Source organism: Nerophis ophidion, linkage group LG04 (assembly GCF_033978795.1).
Source record: "Nerophis ophidion isolate RoL-2023_Sa linkage group LG04, RoL_Noph_v1.0, whole genome shotgun sequence".
NCBI classification, from domain to species: domain Eukaryota; kingdom Metazoa; phylum Chordata; class Actinopteri; order Syngnathiformes; family Syngnathidae; genus Nerophis; species Nerophis ophidion.
In genome coordinates, this window is record NC_084614.1 from 82,455,352 (window position 1) to 82,470,576 (window position 15,225).

The 15,225-nt window shown below is 38.2% G+C and overlaps 2 protein-coding genes across 2 annotated transcripts in view; one reads left to right on the forward strand and one right to left on the reverse strand.

Annotated features, from left to right (window-relative positions):
* bach1b (BTB and CNC homology 1, basic leucine zipper transcription factor 1 b) overlaps nt 1-15,225 on the forward strand; it is a 113,437-nt gene that overhangs the window by 74,971 nt on the left and 23,241 nt on the right. The gene's annotated exons all lie outside the window — the stretch shown is intronic.
* LOC133550638 (uncharacterized protein DDB_G0290685-like) lies at nt 7,367-9,427 on the reverse strand. Its single transcript, XM_061896564.1, has one exon. The coding sequence runs from the start codon at nt 9,425-9,427 to the stop codon at nt 7,367-7,369; it is 2,061 nt and encodes a 686-aa protein (XP_061752548.1).

Sequence of the window (15,225 nt, forward strand, 5' to 3'; positions counted from 1 at the left end):
TGACTAGTGTTTTGTAGGTACCAAAAACAAAGCGCTCCTCTCATATAAAGAAACTTTGGCCAGCAGTTTTTTTTTATGTAACAAAACACCACGCACCTGTCATATAGAGGATCTTTGACTAGTGTTTTGTAGGTACCAAAAACAGAGCAGTCCTCTCATATAAAGGATCTTTGGCTAGCATTTTTTAATGTAACATAGACCAGAGCGCTCCTGTTGTGTAGAGAATCTTTGGCTAGTGTTTTGTAGGTACCAAAAACAGCAGAGTGCTTGCGTCATATAGAGGATCTTTGACTAGTGTTTTGTATGCAACAAACAGAGCGCGTGTCTCTTATGTAAAGGATATTTGGGTATCAGTTTTTTTAATGTAGCAAAAAACAGAGCGCTCCTGTCGTATAGAGGATCTTTGGCTAGTGTTTTGTAGGTACTAAAAAACAGCACGCTCCTGTCATATAGCGGATCTTTGACTAGTGTTTTGTAGGTACCAAAAACAGAGTGCTCCTCTCATATAAAGGATCTTTGGCTAGCATTTTTTTATGTAACATAGGCCAGAGCGCTCCTGTTGTGTAGAGAATCTTTGACTAGTGTTTTGTAGGTAACAAAAAACAGCAGAGTGCTTGCGTCATATAGAGGATCTTTGACTAGTGTTTTGTATGCAACAAACAGAGCGCATGTCTCTTATGTAAAGGATATTTGGGTATCAGTTTTTTTAATGTAGCAAAAAACAGAGCGCTCCTGTCGTATAGAGGATCTTTGGCTAGTGTTTTGTAGGTACTAAAAAACAGCACGCTCCTGTCATATAGCGGATCTTTGACTAGTGTTTTGTAGGTACCAAAAACAGAGTGCTCCTCTCATATAAAGGATCTTTGGCTAGCATTTTTTTATGTAACATAGGCCAGAGCGCTCCTGTTGTGTAGAGAATCTTTGGCTAGTGTTTTGTAGGTAACAAAAAACAGCAGAGTGCTTGCGTCATATAGAGGATCTTTGACTAGTGTTTTGTATGCAACAAACAGAGCGCGTGTCTCTTATATAAAGGATCTTTGGATATCAGTTTTTTTAATGTAGCAAAAAACAGAGCGCTCCTGTCGTATAGAGGATCTTTGGCTAGTGTTTTGTAAATAAAAAAGAAACAGCATAGCGCTGTGTCATATAGAGGATCTTTGACTAGTGGTTTATACGCAACAACCAGAGCGCTCCTCTCATATAAAGGATCTTTGTCTAGCGTTTTTTTTTTTGTGTAAAATAAAACAGTGCTCCTGTCGTATAGAGGATCTTTGGCCAGTGTTTTGTAAGTAAAAAAAAAAACAGCATAGCACTGTGTCATATAGAGGATCTTTGACTAGTGGTTTATATGCAACAACCAGAGCGCTCCTCTCATATAAAGAATCTTTGTCTAGCGTTTTTTTTTTTTTGTAAAATAAAACAGTGCTCCTGTCCTATAAAGGATCTTTGGCTAGTGTTTTGTAAATAAAAAAGAAACAGCATAGCGCTGTGTCATATAGAGGATCTTTGACTAGTGGTTTATACGCAACAACCAGAGCGCTCCTCTCATATAAAGGATCTTTGTCTAGCGTTTTTTTTTTGTAAAATAAAACAGTATTCCTGTCGTATAGAAGATCTTTGGCTAGTATTTTATAAGTAAAAAAAAAAACAGCATAGCGCTGTGTCATATAGAGGATCTTTGACTAGTGGTTTATATGCAACAACCAGAGCGCTCTTCTCATATAAAGGATCTTTGTCTAGCGTTTTTTTTTTGTAAAATAAAACAGTGCTCCTGTCGTATAGAGGATCTTTGGCTAGTATTTTGTAAATTAAAAAAAAAACAGCATAGCGCTGTGTCATATAGAGGATCTTTGACTAGTGGTTTATACGCAACAACCAGAGCGCTCCTCTCATATAAAGGATCTTTGTCTAGCGTTTTTTTTTTTTGTAAAATAAAACAGTGCTCCTGTCGTATAAAGGATCTTTGGCTAGTGTTTTGTAAGTAAAAAAAAACCAGCATAGCGCTGTGTCATATAGAGGATCTTTGACTAGTGGTTTATACGCAACAACCAGAGCGCTCCTCTCATATAAAGGATCTTTTTCTAGCGTTTTTTTTTTTTTGTAAAATAAAACAGTGCTCCTGTTGTATAGAGGATCTTTGGCTAGTATTTTGTAAGTAAAAGAAAAACAGCATAGCGCTGTGTCATATAGAGGATCTTTGACTAGTGGTTTATACGCAACAACCAGAGCGCTCCTCTCATATAAAGGATCTTTGTCTAGCGTTTTTTTTTTTTTTGTAAAATAAAACAGTGCTCCTGTCCTATAGAGGATCTTTGGCTAGTATTTTGTAAATAAAAACAAAACAGCATAGCGCTGTGTCATATAGAGGATCTTTGACTAGTGGTTTATACGCAACAACCAGAGCGCTCCTCTCATATAAAGGATCTTTGTCTAGCGTTTTTTTTTTTTTGTAAAATAAAACAGTGCTCCTGTCGTGTAAAGGATCTTTGGCTAGTGTTTTGTAAATAAAAAAGAAATAGCATAGCGCTGTGTCATATAGAGGATCTTTGACTAGTGGTTTATACGCAACAACCAGAGCGCTCCTCTCATATAAAGGATCTTTGTCTAGCGTTTTTTTTTTTTGTAAAATAAAACAGTGCTCCTGTCGTATAGAGGATCTTTGGCTAGTATTTTGTAAGTAAAAAAAAACAACCAGCATAGCGCTGTGTCATATAGAGGATCTTTGACTAGTGGTTTATACGCAACAACCAGAGCGCTCCTCTCATATAAAGGATCTTTGTCTAGCGTTTTTTTTTTGTAAAATAAAACAGTGCTCCTGTCCTATAGAGGATCTTTGGCTAGTATTTTGTAAATAAAAAAAAAACAGCATAGCGCTGTGTCATATAGAGGATCTTTGACTAGTGGTTTATACGCAACAACCAGAGCGCTCCTCTCATATAAAGGATCTTTGTCTAGCGTTTTTTTTAATATAAAATAAAACTGTGCTCCTGTCGTATAGAGGATCTTTGGCTAGTGTTTTGTAAGTAAAAAAAAAAACAGCATAGCGCTGTGTCATATAGAGGATCTTTGACTAGTGGTTTATACGCAACAACCAGAGCGCTCCTCTCATATAAAGGATCTTTGTCTAGCGTTTTTTTTAATATAAAATAAAACAGTGTTCCTGTCGTATAGAGGATCTTTGGCTAGTATTTTGTAAATATAAAAAAACAGCATAGCGCTGTGTCATATAGAGGATCTTTGACTAGTGGTTTATATGCAACAACCAGAGCGCTCCTCTCATATAAAGGATCTTTGTCTAGCGTTTTTTTTTTGTAAAATAAAACAGTATTCCTGTCGTATAGAGGATCTTTGGCTAGTATTTTGTAAGTAAAAAAAAACCCAGCATAGCGCTGTGTCATATAGAGGATCTTTGACTAGTGGTTTATACGCAACAACCAGAGCGCTCCTCTCATATAAAGGATCTTTGTCTAGCGTTTTTTTTAATATAAAATAAAACTGTGCTCCTGTCGTATAGAGGATCTTTGGCTAGTATTTTGTAAGTAAAAAAAAAACAGCATAGCGCTGTGTCATATAGAGGATCTTTGACTAGTGGTTTATACGCAACAACCAAAGCACTCCTCTCATATGAAGGATCTTTGTCTAGCGTTTTTTTTTTTTTCGTAAAATAAAACAGTGCTCCTGTCGTATAGAGGATCTTTGGCTAGTGTTTTGTAAGTTAAAAAAAAAACAGCATAGCGCTGTGTCATATAGAGGATCTTTGACTAGTGGTTTATACGCAACAACCAGAGCGCTCCTCTCATATAAAGGATCTTTGTCTAGCGTTTTTTTTAATATAAAATAAAACAGTGTTCCTGTCGTATAGAGGATCTTTGGCTAGTATTTTGTAAATATAAAAAAACAGCATAGCGCTGTGTCATATAGAGGATCTTTGACTAGTGGTTTATATGCAACAACCAGAGCGCTCCTCTCATATAAAGGATCTTTGTCTAGCGTTTTTTTTTTGTAAAATAAAACAGTGCTCCTGTCGTATAGAGGATCTTTGGCTAGTATTTTGTAAGTAAAAAAACAAAACAGCATAGCCCTGTGTCATATAGAGGATCTTTGACTAGTGGTTTATACGCAACAACCAAAGCACTCCTCTCATATAAAGGATCTTTGTCTAGCGTTTTTTTTTTTTTTGTAAAATAAAACAGTGCTCCTGTTGTATAGAGGATCTTTGGCTAGTGTTTTGTAAGTAAAAAAAAAAACAGCATAGCGCTGTGTCATATAGAGGATCTTTGACTAGTGGTTTATACGCAACAACCAGAGCGCTCCTCTCATATAAAGGATCTTTGTCTAGCGTTTTTTTTAATATAAAATAAAACAGTGTTCCTGTCGTATAGAGGATCTTTGGCTAGTATTTTGTAAATATAAAAAAACAGCATAGCGCTGTGTCATATAGAGGATCTTTGACTAGTGGTTTATATGCAACAACCAGAGCGCTCCTCTCATATAAAGGATCTTTGTCTAGCGTTTTTTTTTTGTAAAATAAAACAGTGCTCCTGTCGTATAGAGGATCTTTGGCTAGTATTTTGTAAGTAAAAAAACAAAACAGCATAGCCCTGTGTCATATAGAGGATCTTTGACTAGTGGTTTATACGCAACAACCAAAGCACTCCTCTCATATAAAGGATCTTTGTCTAGCGTTTTTTTTTTTTTTGTAAAATAAAACAGTGCTCCTGTCGTATAGAGGATCTTTGGCTAGTGTTTTGTAAGTAAAAAAAAAAACAGCATAGCGCTGTGTCATATAGAGGATCTTTGACTAGTGGTTTATACGCAACAACCAGAGCGCTCCTCTCATATAAAGGATCTTTGTCTAGCGTTTTTTTTAATATAAAATAAAACAGTGTTCCTGTCGTATAGAGGATCTTTGGCTAGTATTTTGTAAATATAAAAAAACAGCATAGCGCTGTGTCATATAGGGGATCTTTGACTAGTGGTTTATATGCAACAACCAGAGCGCTCCTCTCATATAAAGGATCTTTGTCTAGCGTTTTTTTTTTGTAAAATAAAACAGTGCTCCTGTCGTATAGAGGATCTTTGGCTAGTATTTTGTAAGTAAAAAAACAAAACAGCATAGCCCTGTGTCATATAGATGATCTTTCACTAGTGGTTTATACGCAACAACCAGTGCGCTCCTCTCATATAAAGGATCTTTGTCTAGCGTTTTTTTTTTGTAAAATAAAACAGTATTCCTGTCGTATAGAGGATCTTTGGCTAGTATTTTGTAAGTAAAAAAAAACCCAGCATAGCGCTGTGTCATATAGAGGATCTTTGACTAGTGGTTTATACGCAACAACCAGAGCGCTCCTCTCATATAAAGGATCTTTGTCTAGCGTTTTTTTTAATATAAAATAAAACTGTGCTCCTGTCGTATAGAGGATCTTTGGCTAGTATTTTGTAAGTAAAAAAAAAAACAGCATAGCGCTGTGTCATATAGAGGATCTTTGACTAGTGGTTTATACGCAACAACCAAAGCACTCCTCTCATATGAAGGATCTTTGTCTAGCGTTTTTTTTTTTTTCGTAAAATAAAACAGTGCTCCTGTCGTATAGAGGATCTTTGGCTAGTGTTTTGTAAGTTAAAAAAAAAACAGCATAGCGCTGTGTCATATAGAGGATCTTTGACTAGTGGTTTATACGCAACAACCAGAGCGCTCCTCTCATATAAAGGATCTTTGTCTAGCGTTTTTTTTAATATAAAATAAAACAGTGTTCCTGTCGTATAGAGGATCTTTGGCTAGTATTTTGTAAATATAAAAAAACAGCATAGCGCTGTGTCATATAGAGGATCTTTGACTAGTGGTTTATATGCAACAACCAGAGCGCTCCTCTCATATAAAGGATCTTTGTCTAGCGTTTTTTTTTTGTAAAATAAAACAGTGCTCCTGTCGTATAGAGGATCTTTGGCTAGTATTTTGTAAGTAAAAAAACAAAACAGCATAGCCCTGTGTCATATAGAGGATCTTTGACTAGTGGTTTATACGCAACAACCAAAGCACTCCTCTCATATAAAGGATCTTTGTCTAGCGTTTTTTTTTTTTTTGTAAAATAAAACAGTGCTCCTGTCGTATAGAGGATCTTTGGCTAGTGTTTTGTAAGTAAAAAAAAAAACAGCATAGCGCTGTGTCATATAGAGGATCTTTGACTAGTGGTTTATACGCAACAACCAGAGCGCTCCTCTCATATAAAGGATCTTTGTCTAGCGTTTTTTTTAATATAAAATAAAACAGTGTTCCTGTCGTATAGAGGATCTTTGGCTAGTATTTTGTAAATATAAAAAAACAGCATAGCGCTGTGTCATATAGAGGATCTTTGACTAGTGGTTTATATGCAACAACCAGAGCGCTCCTCTCATATAAAGGATCTTTGTCTAGCGTTTTTTTTTTGTAAAATAAAACAGTGCTCCTGTCGTATAGAGGATCTTTGGCTAGTATTTTGTAAGTAAAAAAACAAAACAGCATAGCCCTGTGTCATATAGAGGATCTTTGACTAGTGGTTTATACGCAACAACCAAAGCACTCCTCTCATATAAAGGATCTTTGTCTAGCGTTTTTTTTTTTTTTGTAAAATAAAACAGTGCTCCTGTCGTATAGAGGATCTTTGGCTAGTGTTTTGTAAGTAAAAAAAAAAACAGCATAGCGCTGTGTCATATAGAGGATCTTTGACTAGTGGTTTATACGCAACAACCAGAGCGCTCCTCTCATATAAAGGATCTTTGTCTAGCGTTTTTTTTAATATAAAATAAAACAGTGTTCCTGTCGTATAGAGGATCTTTGGCTAGTATTTTGTAAATATAAAAAAACAGCATAGCGCTGTGTCATATAGAGGATCTTTGACTAGTGGTTTATATGCAACAACCAGAGCGCTCCTCTCATATAAAGGATCTTTGTCTAGCGTTTTTTTTTTGTAAAATAAAACAGTGCTCCTGTCGTATAGAGGATCTTTGGCTAGTATTTTGTAAGTAAAAAAACAAAACAGCATAGCCCTGTGTCATATAGATGATCTTTCACTAGTGGTTTATACGCAACAACCAGTGCGCTCTTCTCATATAAAGGATCTTTGTCTAGCGTTTTTTTTAATACAAAATAAAACAGTGCTCCTGTCGTATAGAGGATCTTTGGCTAGTATCTGGTCCTGAAATTGAACTGGGGAGGACTATCTGGTATGTTTTTTTTTTTAAAATAGAAAAGTAAAATCAGCCAGATGTTTCTAATGACTTTATTTGTTTTTGTAGCACACCCTAAATAATGTTAGCATGATAACAAGAATAAGTGTTTCATAAATATGATTTACATATTTGTCACTGATGTAGTGTTTCATGTTGTTCACACGGTCACTCTCCTCTCCCTCTTCTTCATCACGGCCACTCTCTTCTTTGCTCTGGATCGCCTCCTGGTGGTCATCCAGCGCCTCCTCATGGCTCTGTACCTCCTCCCCCTCATGATCACCCAGCGCCTTCCCGTCAGTCTCCTCCCCATTCTCCATCTTTCGATCCAGCGCCTCCTGGCTGCTGTGTTCCAGGCCTGGTAGCCTTGGACCTCCAAAGCCTGCTGGTTCTCCCCGTGATCTCCCATGGCTTTTTTGATGCTCTTGATCTTCCTCTCCTGGTCCTCGTGACTGATGGCCTCCTGGTTCTCCTGGTTCTCCTCTACCTCCGCTTCATTCTTCATGCCGTTCTCCTCCTTTTGCTCGCAATGATTCTCTCCGTCCTCGTCCTCCTCTCCTGGGTCATGCTCAGTCTCCTGATTGTCAGTCTCCTCCTGGTCACTTTGGTCCTGTTTGTCCTCCTCCTGGTCACTCTCATCCTTGTCGCTCTCGTCTTCATCCTCCCGGTCACTCTCATCATTGTCACGCTCCTTCTCCTGATTGTCGTACTCCTCCTCCTCCTCGTCACTTTGGTCCTCCTGGTCCTCGTCCTGGTCACTCTCATCGATGTCACGCTCCTCCTGATTGTCATACTCCTCTTCCTCCGCGTCACTCAGGTCCTCGTCCCGGTCGGTCTCGTCATTGTCTCGCTCGTCCTTTTCCTCCTGATCGCTTTCTCCCTCGTCCTCCTGGTCACTCTCGTCATTGTCACGCTCCTCTTCCTCCTGATCACTTTGATTCTCCTCGTCGTCGTCGTCCTGGTCACTCTCGTCTTTGTCAAGATCTTCATCCTGGTCACTCTGGTCGCTCTCGTCATTGTCCTCACTTCGCTTCTCCTCATCCTCCTCCTGGTCATCTTTCTCCTTGTCCTTCTTCTCCTCCTGGTCACTCTCCTCTTTGTCACTCTCCTTCTCCCTCTCCTGGTCACTTTCTTCATTGTCCGCCTCCTCGTCGTCGCCCTCTTTCTCCTCATCATCACTCTCCTGCTCATCTCCATTGTCCTTCTCCTCCTCGTCGTTCTCGTCGGTGTCCTCGTCGTCGCTCTCCTCGCGTTCTCCGGCCGTTTTGATCTTCTCCCGGCCACTCTCCTCGTTGTCCACCGCCTCGTCGCTCTCCCGCTCGTTATAGTCGTCCTTCTCCTCATCATTGGCGGTGTCCTCCTCGTCGCTCTCCTTCCCGGGTTCCTCGGCCTTTCCTTCCTTCTCCCAGCCGCTCTCTTCGTCGTCCAACTCATCATCAGTCCCCAGCTGTTCGTCGTTGTCCTTCTCCTCGTCGCTCTCTTCGTTATCAGCGTCCTCATCGCCGCTCTCCTTCTCGTGTTCCTCGGCCTTTTCTTTTTTCTCCAGGTCGCTCTCTTCGTTGTCCAGCTCCCCGTCATCGTCGCTCTCCTCTTCATCGCTCTCTTCCTTTTTCCCTTTTTCCTCTCCGTGCTGACCACCTTTTTCTTTTATCTGCCGCTCACTCCTTTTGTCCTGCTCGCCAGCCTCCTTCTCCTCCTGATGACGGTCCTTCTCTTTCTCCTCACGGTCTTCGCCCGTGCCATCTTTGTTCGCGCCCTCCTCCTTCACGGGGTCGCTCCTTTTCTCCTCCTGGTTTTTCCCCTCCTCCTCCCGGTTTTTCCCCTCCTCCTCCTGATCACCATTCTTATCGTCCTGATGATCCGCCTTCTCCTTTTTCTGCGGTCCCCCTTGGAGCGGGGGGTCTGCCTGGGCCTCCTGTGCGGGAGGCTCAGGGTGGTCTTGTTTTGAAGTATTGTTGTCTTTGGCCTCCATGGGGGCGGGTGGTCCACAGCGCACCTCCACACACGTCAGGTAGAACTGCAGCAGTCCCAGCCAGTCGTCATGGAGACAAGTCCGGTGTCGTCGGGGTCCTCCGAGGAGGTGAGCGCGTTGGGCGTGCAGCTTCAAGTCGGTGGAGAGTATTTGCAGCTCAATTTCACTCTCCATTTGGCGTGACTCGGGGTCACGCTGTTGCCGGCGGTAACGCTTCCTTGAGGCAAGCGGGCCGACACATTGCTTCATCCGGCTCCTGGCGGTCAGACCCTCGCTCGGGTTCCCATGTTGTGGTGTTTTGGCAAATTCTGCACAGATATTGGACTACTTTCCACCTCTTTGAAACACAACTTTCCTCTATGATGTTTGACGATGGCGGCCTTATGACACGGGAGAGCTCGCCGTGACACGTGTCGACACGTAGGGGGCGTGTTTCACACATCGCCATTTACAAAGAAGCAACGATATGGAATCGTTTTTTTTCCCCTCGCATTCCGATCGCCGCTTCACAATCACGATGGCTTGTTGCCATGGCGACGTTCACTCACCTGCTTGTAGAAAGGTGTCGTTGTAGCGGACCAGCCAGGACACCTCCTGGTGTTAGCCTCTAGCGCTAAAACTTGGAGCGACTAACTTTTGGAGGTTATTAAACACAGCAGAGTGCTCCTGTCGTACAGAGGATCTTTGACTATAGTGGTTTTACAGGTCACACAAATCGGAATGGTCCTGCCGTATAGAGGATCTTTGACTACAGTGTTTTTGTAAGTCTCAAAAAATTGGAATGGTCCTGCCTTATAGAGGATCTTTGACTATAGTGTTTTTGTAAGTCTCAAATACGGGAATGGTCCTGCCATTTAAAGGATCTTTGATAATAGTGTTTTGTAGGAAAAAAACAGAATGGTCCTGTCGTAAGAGAGGATCTTTGACTATAGTGTTTTTGTAAGTCACAAATACGGGAATGGTCCTGCCATTTAAAGGATCTTTGACTACAGTGTTTTTGTAAGTCTCAAAAATTGGAATGGTCCTGCCTTATAGAGGATCTTTGACTATAGTGTTTTCGTCAGGTCACAAATAATAGAATGGTCCCACCTTATAGAGGATCTTTGATAATAATGTTTTGAAGGTCACAAAAAACAGAATGGTCCTGTCGTAAGAGAGGATCTTTGACTATAGTGTTTTTATAGGTCACACAAATCGGAATGGTCCTGCCATATAGAGGATCTTTGACTATAGTGTTTTTGTAAGTCACAAATACGGGAATGGTCCTGCCATTTAAAGGATCTTTGACTACAGTGTTTTTGTAAGTCTCAAAAATTGGAATGGTCCCACCTTATAGAGGATCTTTGATAATAATGTTTTTATAGGTCACACAAATCGGAATGGTCCTGCCATATAGAGGATCTTTGACTATAGTGTTTTTGTAAGTCACAAATACGGGAATGGTCCTGCCATTTAAAGGATCTTTGACTATAGTGTTTTCGTCAGGTCACAAATAGTAGAATGGTCCCGCCTTATAGAGGATCTTTGATAATAAGTGTTTTGTAGGTAAAAAAAAAAAACAGAATGGTTTTGCCGTGTAAAGGATCTTTGACTACAGTTTTGTAAGCAAAAAAATATTGTAGAATGCTCCTGTTATATAGAAGATCTTTGACTATAGTGTTTTTGTAGGTCACACAAATAGAAATGGTCTTGTCACATAGAGGATCTTTGACTACAGTGTTTTTGTAAGTGTCAAAAATTGGAATGGTCCTGCCTTAGAGAGGATCTTTGATAATAGTGTTTTGTAGGTCACAAAAAACAGAATGGTCCTGTCGTAAGAGAGGATCTTTGACTATAGTGTTTTTATAGGTCACACAAATCGGAATGGTCCTGCCATATAGAGGATCTTTGACTATAGTGTTTTTGTAAGTCACAAATACGGGAATGGTCCTGCCATTTAAAGGATCTTTGACTATTGTGTTTTCGTCCGGTCACAAATAGTAGAATGGTCCCACCTTATAGAGGATCTTTGATAATAGTGTTTTGTAGGTAAAAAAAAACTGAATGGTACTGCCGTACAAAGGATCTTTGACTACAGTTTTGTAAGCAACAAAATATTGTAGAATGCTCCTGTTATATAGAAGATCTTTGACTATAGTGTTTTTGTAGGTCACACAAATAGAAATGGTCTTGTCATATAGAGGATCTTTGACTACAGTGTTTTTGTAAGTCTCAAAAATTGGAATGGTCCTGCCTTATAGAGGATCTTTGATAATAGTGTTTTGAAGGTCACAAAAATTGGAATGGTCCTGCCTTATAGAGGATCTTTGATAATAGTGTTTTGTAGGTCCCAAAAAACAGAATGGTCCTGTCGTAAGAGAGGATCTTTGACTGTAGTGTTTTTATAGGTCACACAAATCGGAATGGTCCTGCCGTATAGAGGATCTTTGACTATAGTGTTTTTGTAAGTCTCAAATACGGGAATGGTCCTGCCATTTAGAGGATCTTTGATATTAGTGTTTTGTAGGTCACATAAAACAGAATGGTCCTGTCAGATAGAGGATCTTTGACTATAGTGTTTTTATAGGTCACACAAATCAGAATTGTCCTGCTGTGTAGAAGATCTTTGACTCCAGTTTTGTAAGCAACAAAACATGCTAGAATGCTCCTGTCATAAAGAGGATCTTTGACTATGGTGTTTTTGTAAGTCACAGATATTGGAATGGTCGTGCCATACAGAGGATCTTTGACAAGCGTTTTTGTTGTTCACAAAAACAGTAGAGTGCTTTTGTCAAATAAAAGATCTCTGATAAGCATTTTTGTAGGTGGTCCTACCAGGGGCGTCACTAGACCTAATACTTTACTGGGGCACACCTGGGGCGTCACTAGACCTAATACTTTACTGGGGCACACCTGGGGCACAAATAATTCATGTGAGCGTGCAAAGCGCGCAAGCAAAAACCTTTTTAGCACTTATTTATCATAAAAAAATACATAAATAGTGCTTTAAACTATGAAATCCAATCAGATGATGTATGGATCTTTGATGAACCACCTGAAATTAACTCATGCATTTGACCTACTTGTGCACTTTTTGACTCCAGACTTCTAAACTGCTACTGGTAAAAGCAAAAAGGAAGAGCAATGAATCTTTTTGAAATATTTATTGCAGTAATCATCTGCAAATTGAACATCTACAAAAGTAAAACAAAAAATTAAGCAGCCCTACATCTCTGGGTTCTTTTATATTATTTAATTTCCATTGATGGCAATGTGGCGAATCCTATTTCAGATACACAAAACTATCAAATATACACAAAACAATAAAGCCACAGTAGTAGAATAAATGAACAACTGTTGTGTGTTCAGGGAATCCTTTTCTGAGAAGTAAACTTTTCATTTTTGCAAAGTGGTCAATCACTCTGGACAGACATGGAAATATTACAGTAACTGTTATACAGTTGACCAATGGTTCCCAACTGCTGGCTCGCGACATAAAAGTGGATTGTGGGTCATTTTCAGTCACGTGTGTGCATGGAAAAAAAAAGTTGAGGGAGAAGAAAATCAAATTGTGGCAACAAAACTAGATATTTTTAGCCATTTTTCTCGTGACTATTAGTGAGTATTTTAGCAAAAGGCAAAGCGACTAACAAGTTGGAGGAGAACTCAGGACAGACATGGAAATATATTTATTTAAATCTAAATGGGGCAACAAAACCCGATATTTTCAGCCATCTTTCTGAAGACAAACACAGAAATGTTACTATTTATCATGAAACAAAAGCAGATGCTTTAGCTGTAGCCATTTTTCTGCTGACAAAGCAAGATTATTTTAGTCAAAGTCACAAGTCTACTGTGCTATTTTTCTGTGAAATAAACTTGAATTATTTAAAAATGTGGCTCACGACTTGATGATATGGAAAAATGTTTTTCTTGCTGAAGATAAAACATTTGACTCACACATGCTGACTCCAAATCATCTTTGATGCAGAAGCAGCAGACAATAACCAACATGATGTTTCATGTTCATTGGAAATTCCCCCGACAGCTCGTACAGCAAATGAATATGTTTGTCTTGATACAAGGAATAATGTTAGCTAACTTAGCATCAACTTAATGAATATGTTTGTCTTGATACAAGGAATAATGTTAGCTAACTTAGCATCAACTTAATGAATATGTTTGTCTTCATAGAAGGAATAATGTTAGCTAACTTAGCATCAACTTAATGAATATGTTTGTCTTGATACAAGGAATAATGTTAGCTAACTTAGCATCAACTTAATGAATATGTTTGTCTTGATACAAGGAATAATGTTAGCTAACTTAGCATCAACTTAATGAATATGTTTGTCTTGATACAAGGAATAATGTTAGCTAACTTAGCATCAACTTAATGAATATGTTTGTCTTGATACAAGGAATAATGTTAGCTAACTTAGCATCAACTTAATGAATATGTTTGTCTTGATACAAGGAATAATGTTAGCTAACTTAGCATCAACTTAATGAATATGTTTGTCTTGATACAAGGAATAATGTTAGCTAACTTAGCATCAACTTAATGAATATGTTTGTCTTGATACAAGGAATAATGTTAGCTAACTTAGCATCAACTTAATGAATATGTTTGTCTTGATACAAGGAATAATGTTAGCTAACTTAGCATCAACCTAAAGAATATGTTTGTCTTGATACAAGGAATAATGTTAGCTAACTTAGCATCAACTTAATGAATATGTTTGTCTTGATACAAGGAATAATGTTAGCTAACTTAGCATCAACTTAATGAATATGTTTGTCTTGATACAAGGAATAATGTTAGCTAACTTAGCATCAACTTAATGAATATGTTTGTCTTGATACAAGGAATAATGTTAGCTAACTTAGCATCAACTTAATGAATAAGTTTGTCTTGATACAAGGAATAATGTTAGCTAACTTAGCATCAACTTAATGAATATGTTTGTCTTGATACAAGGAATAATGTTAGCTAACTTAGCATCAACTTAATGAATATGTTTGTCTTGATACAAGGAATAATGTTAGCTAACTTAGCATCAACTTAATGAATATGTTTGTCTTGATACAAGGAATAATGTTAGCTAACTTAGCATCAACTTAATGAATATGTTTGTCTTGATACAAGGAATAATGTTAGCTAACTTAGCATCAACTTAATGAATATGTTTGTCTTGATACAAGGAATAATGTTAGCTAACTTAGCATCAACTTAATGAATATGTTTGTCTTGATACAAGGAATAATGTTAGCTAACTTAGCATCAACTTAATGAATATGTTTGTCTTGATACAAGGAATAATGTTAGCTAACTTAGCATCAACTTAATGAATATGTTTGTCTTGATACAAGGAATAATGTTAGCTAACTTAGCATCAACTTAATGAATATGTTTGTCTTGATACAAGGAATAATGTTAGCTAACTTAGCATCAACTTAATGAATATGTTTGTCTTGATACAAGGAATAATGTTAGCTAACTTAGCATCAACTTAATGAATATGTTTGTCTTGATACAAGGAATAATGTTAGCTAACTTAGCATCAACTTAATGAATATGTTTGTCTTGATACAAGGAATAATGTTAGCTAACTTAGCATCAACTTAATGAATATGTTTGTCTTGATACAAGGAATAATGTTAGCTAACTTAGCATCAACTTAATGAATATGTTTGTCTTGATACAAGGAATAATGTTAGCTAACTTAGCATCAACTTAATGAATATGTTTGTCTTGATACAAGGAATAATGTTAGCTAACTTAGCATCAACTTAATGAATATGTTTGTCTTCATAGAAGGAATAATGTTAGCTAACTTAGCATCAACTTAATGAATATGTTTGTCTTGATACAAGGAATAATGTTAGCTAACTTAGCATCAACTTAATGAATATGTTTGTCTTGATACAAGGAACAATGTTAGCTAACTTAGCATCAACTTAATGAATATGTTTGTCTTGATACAAGGAATAATGTTAGCTAACTTAGCATCAACTTAATGAATATGTTTGTCTTCATAGAAGGAATAATGTTAGCTAACTTAGCA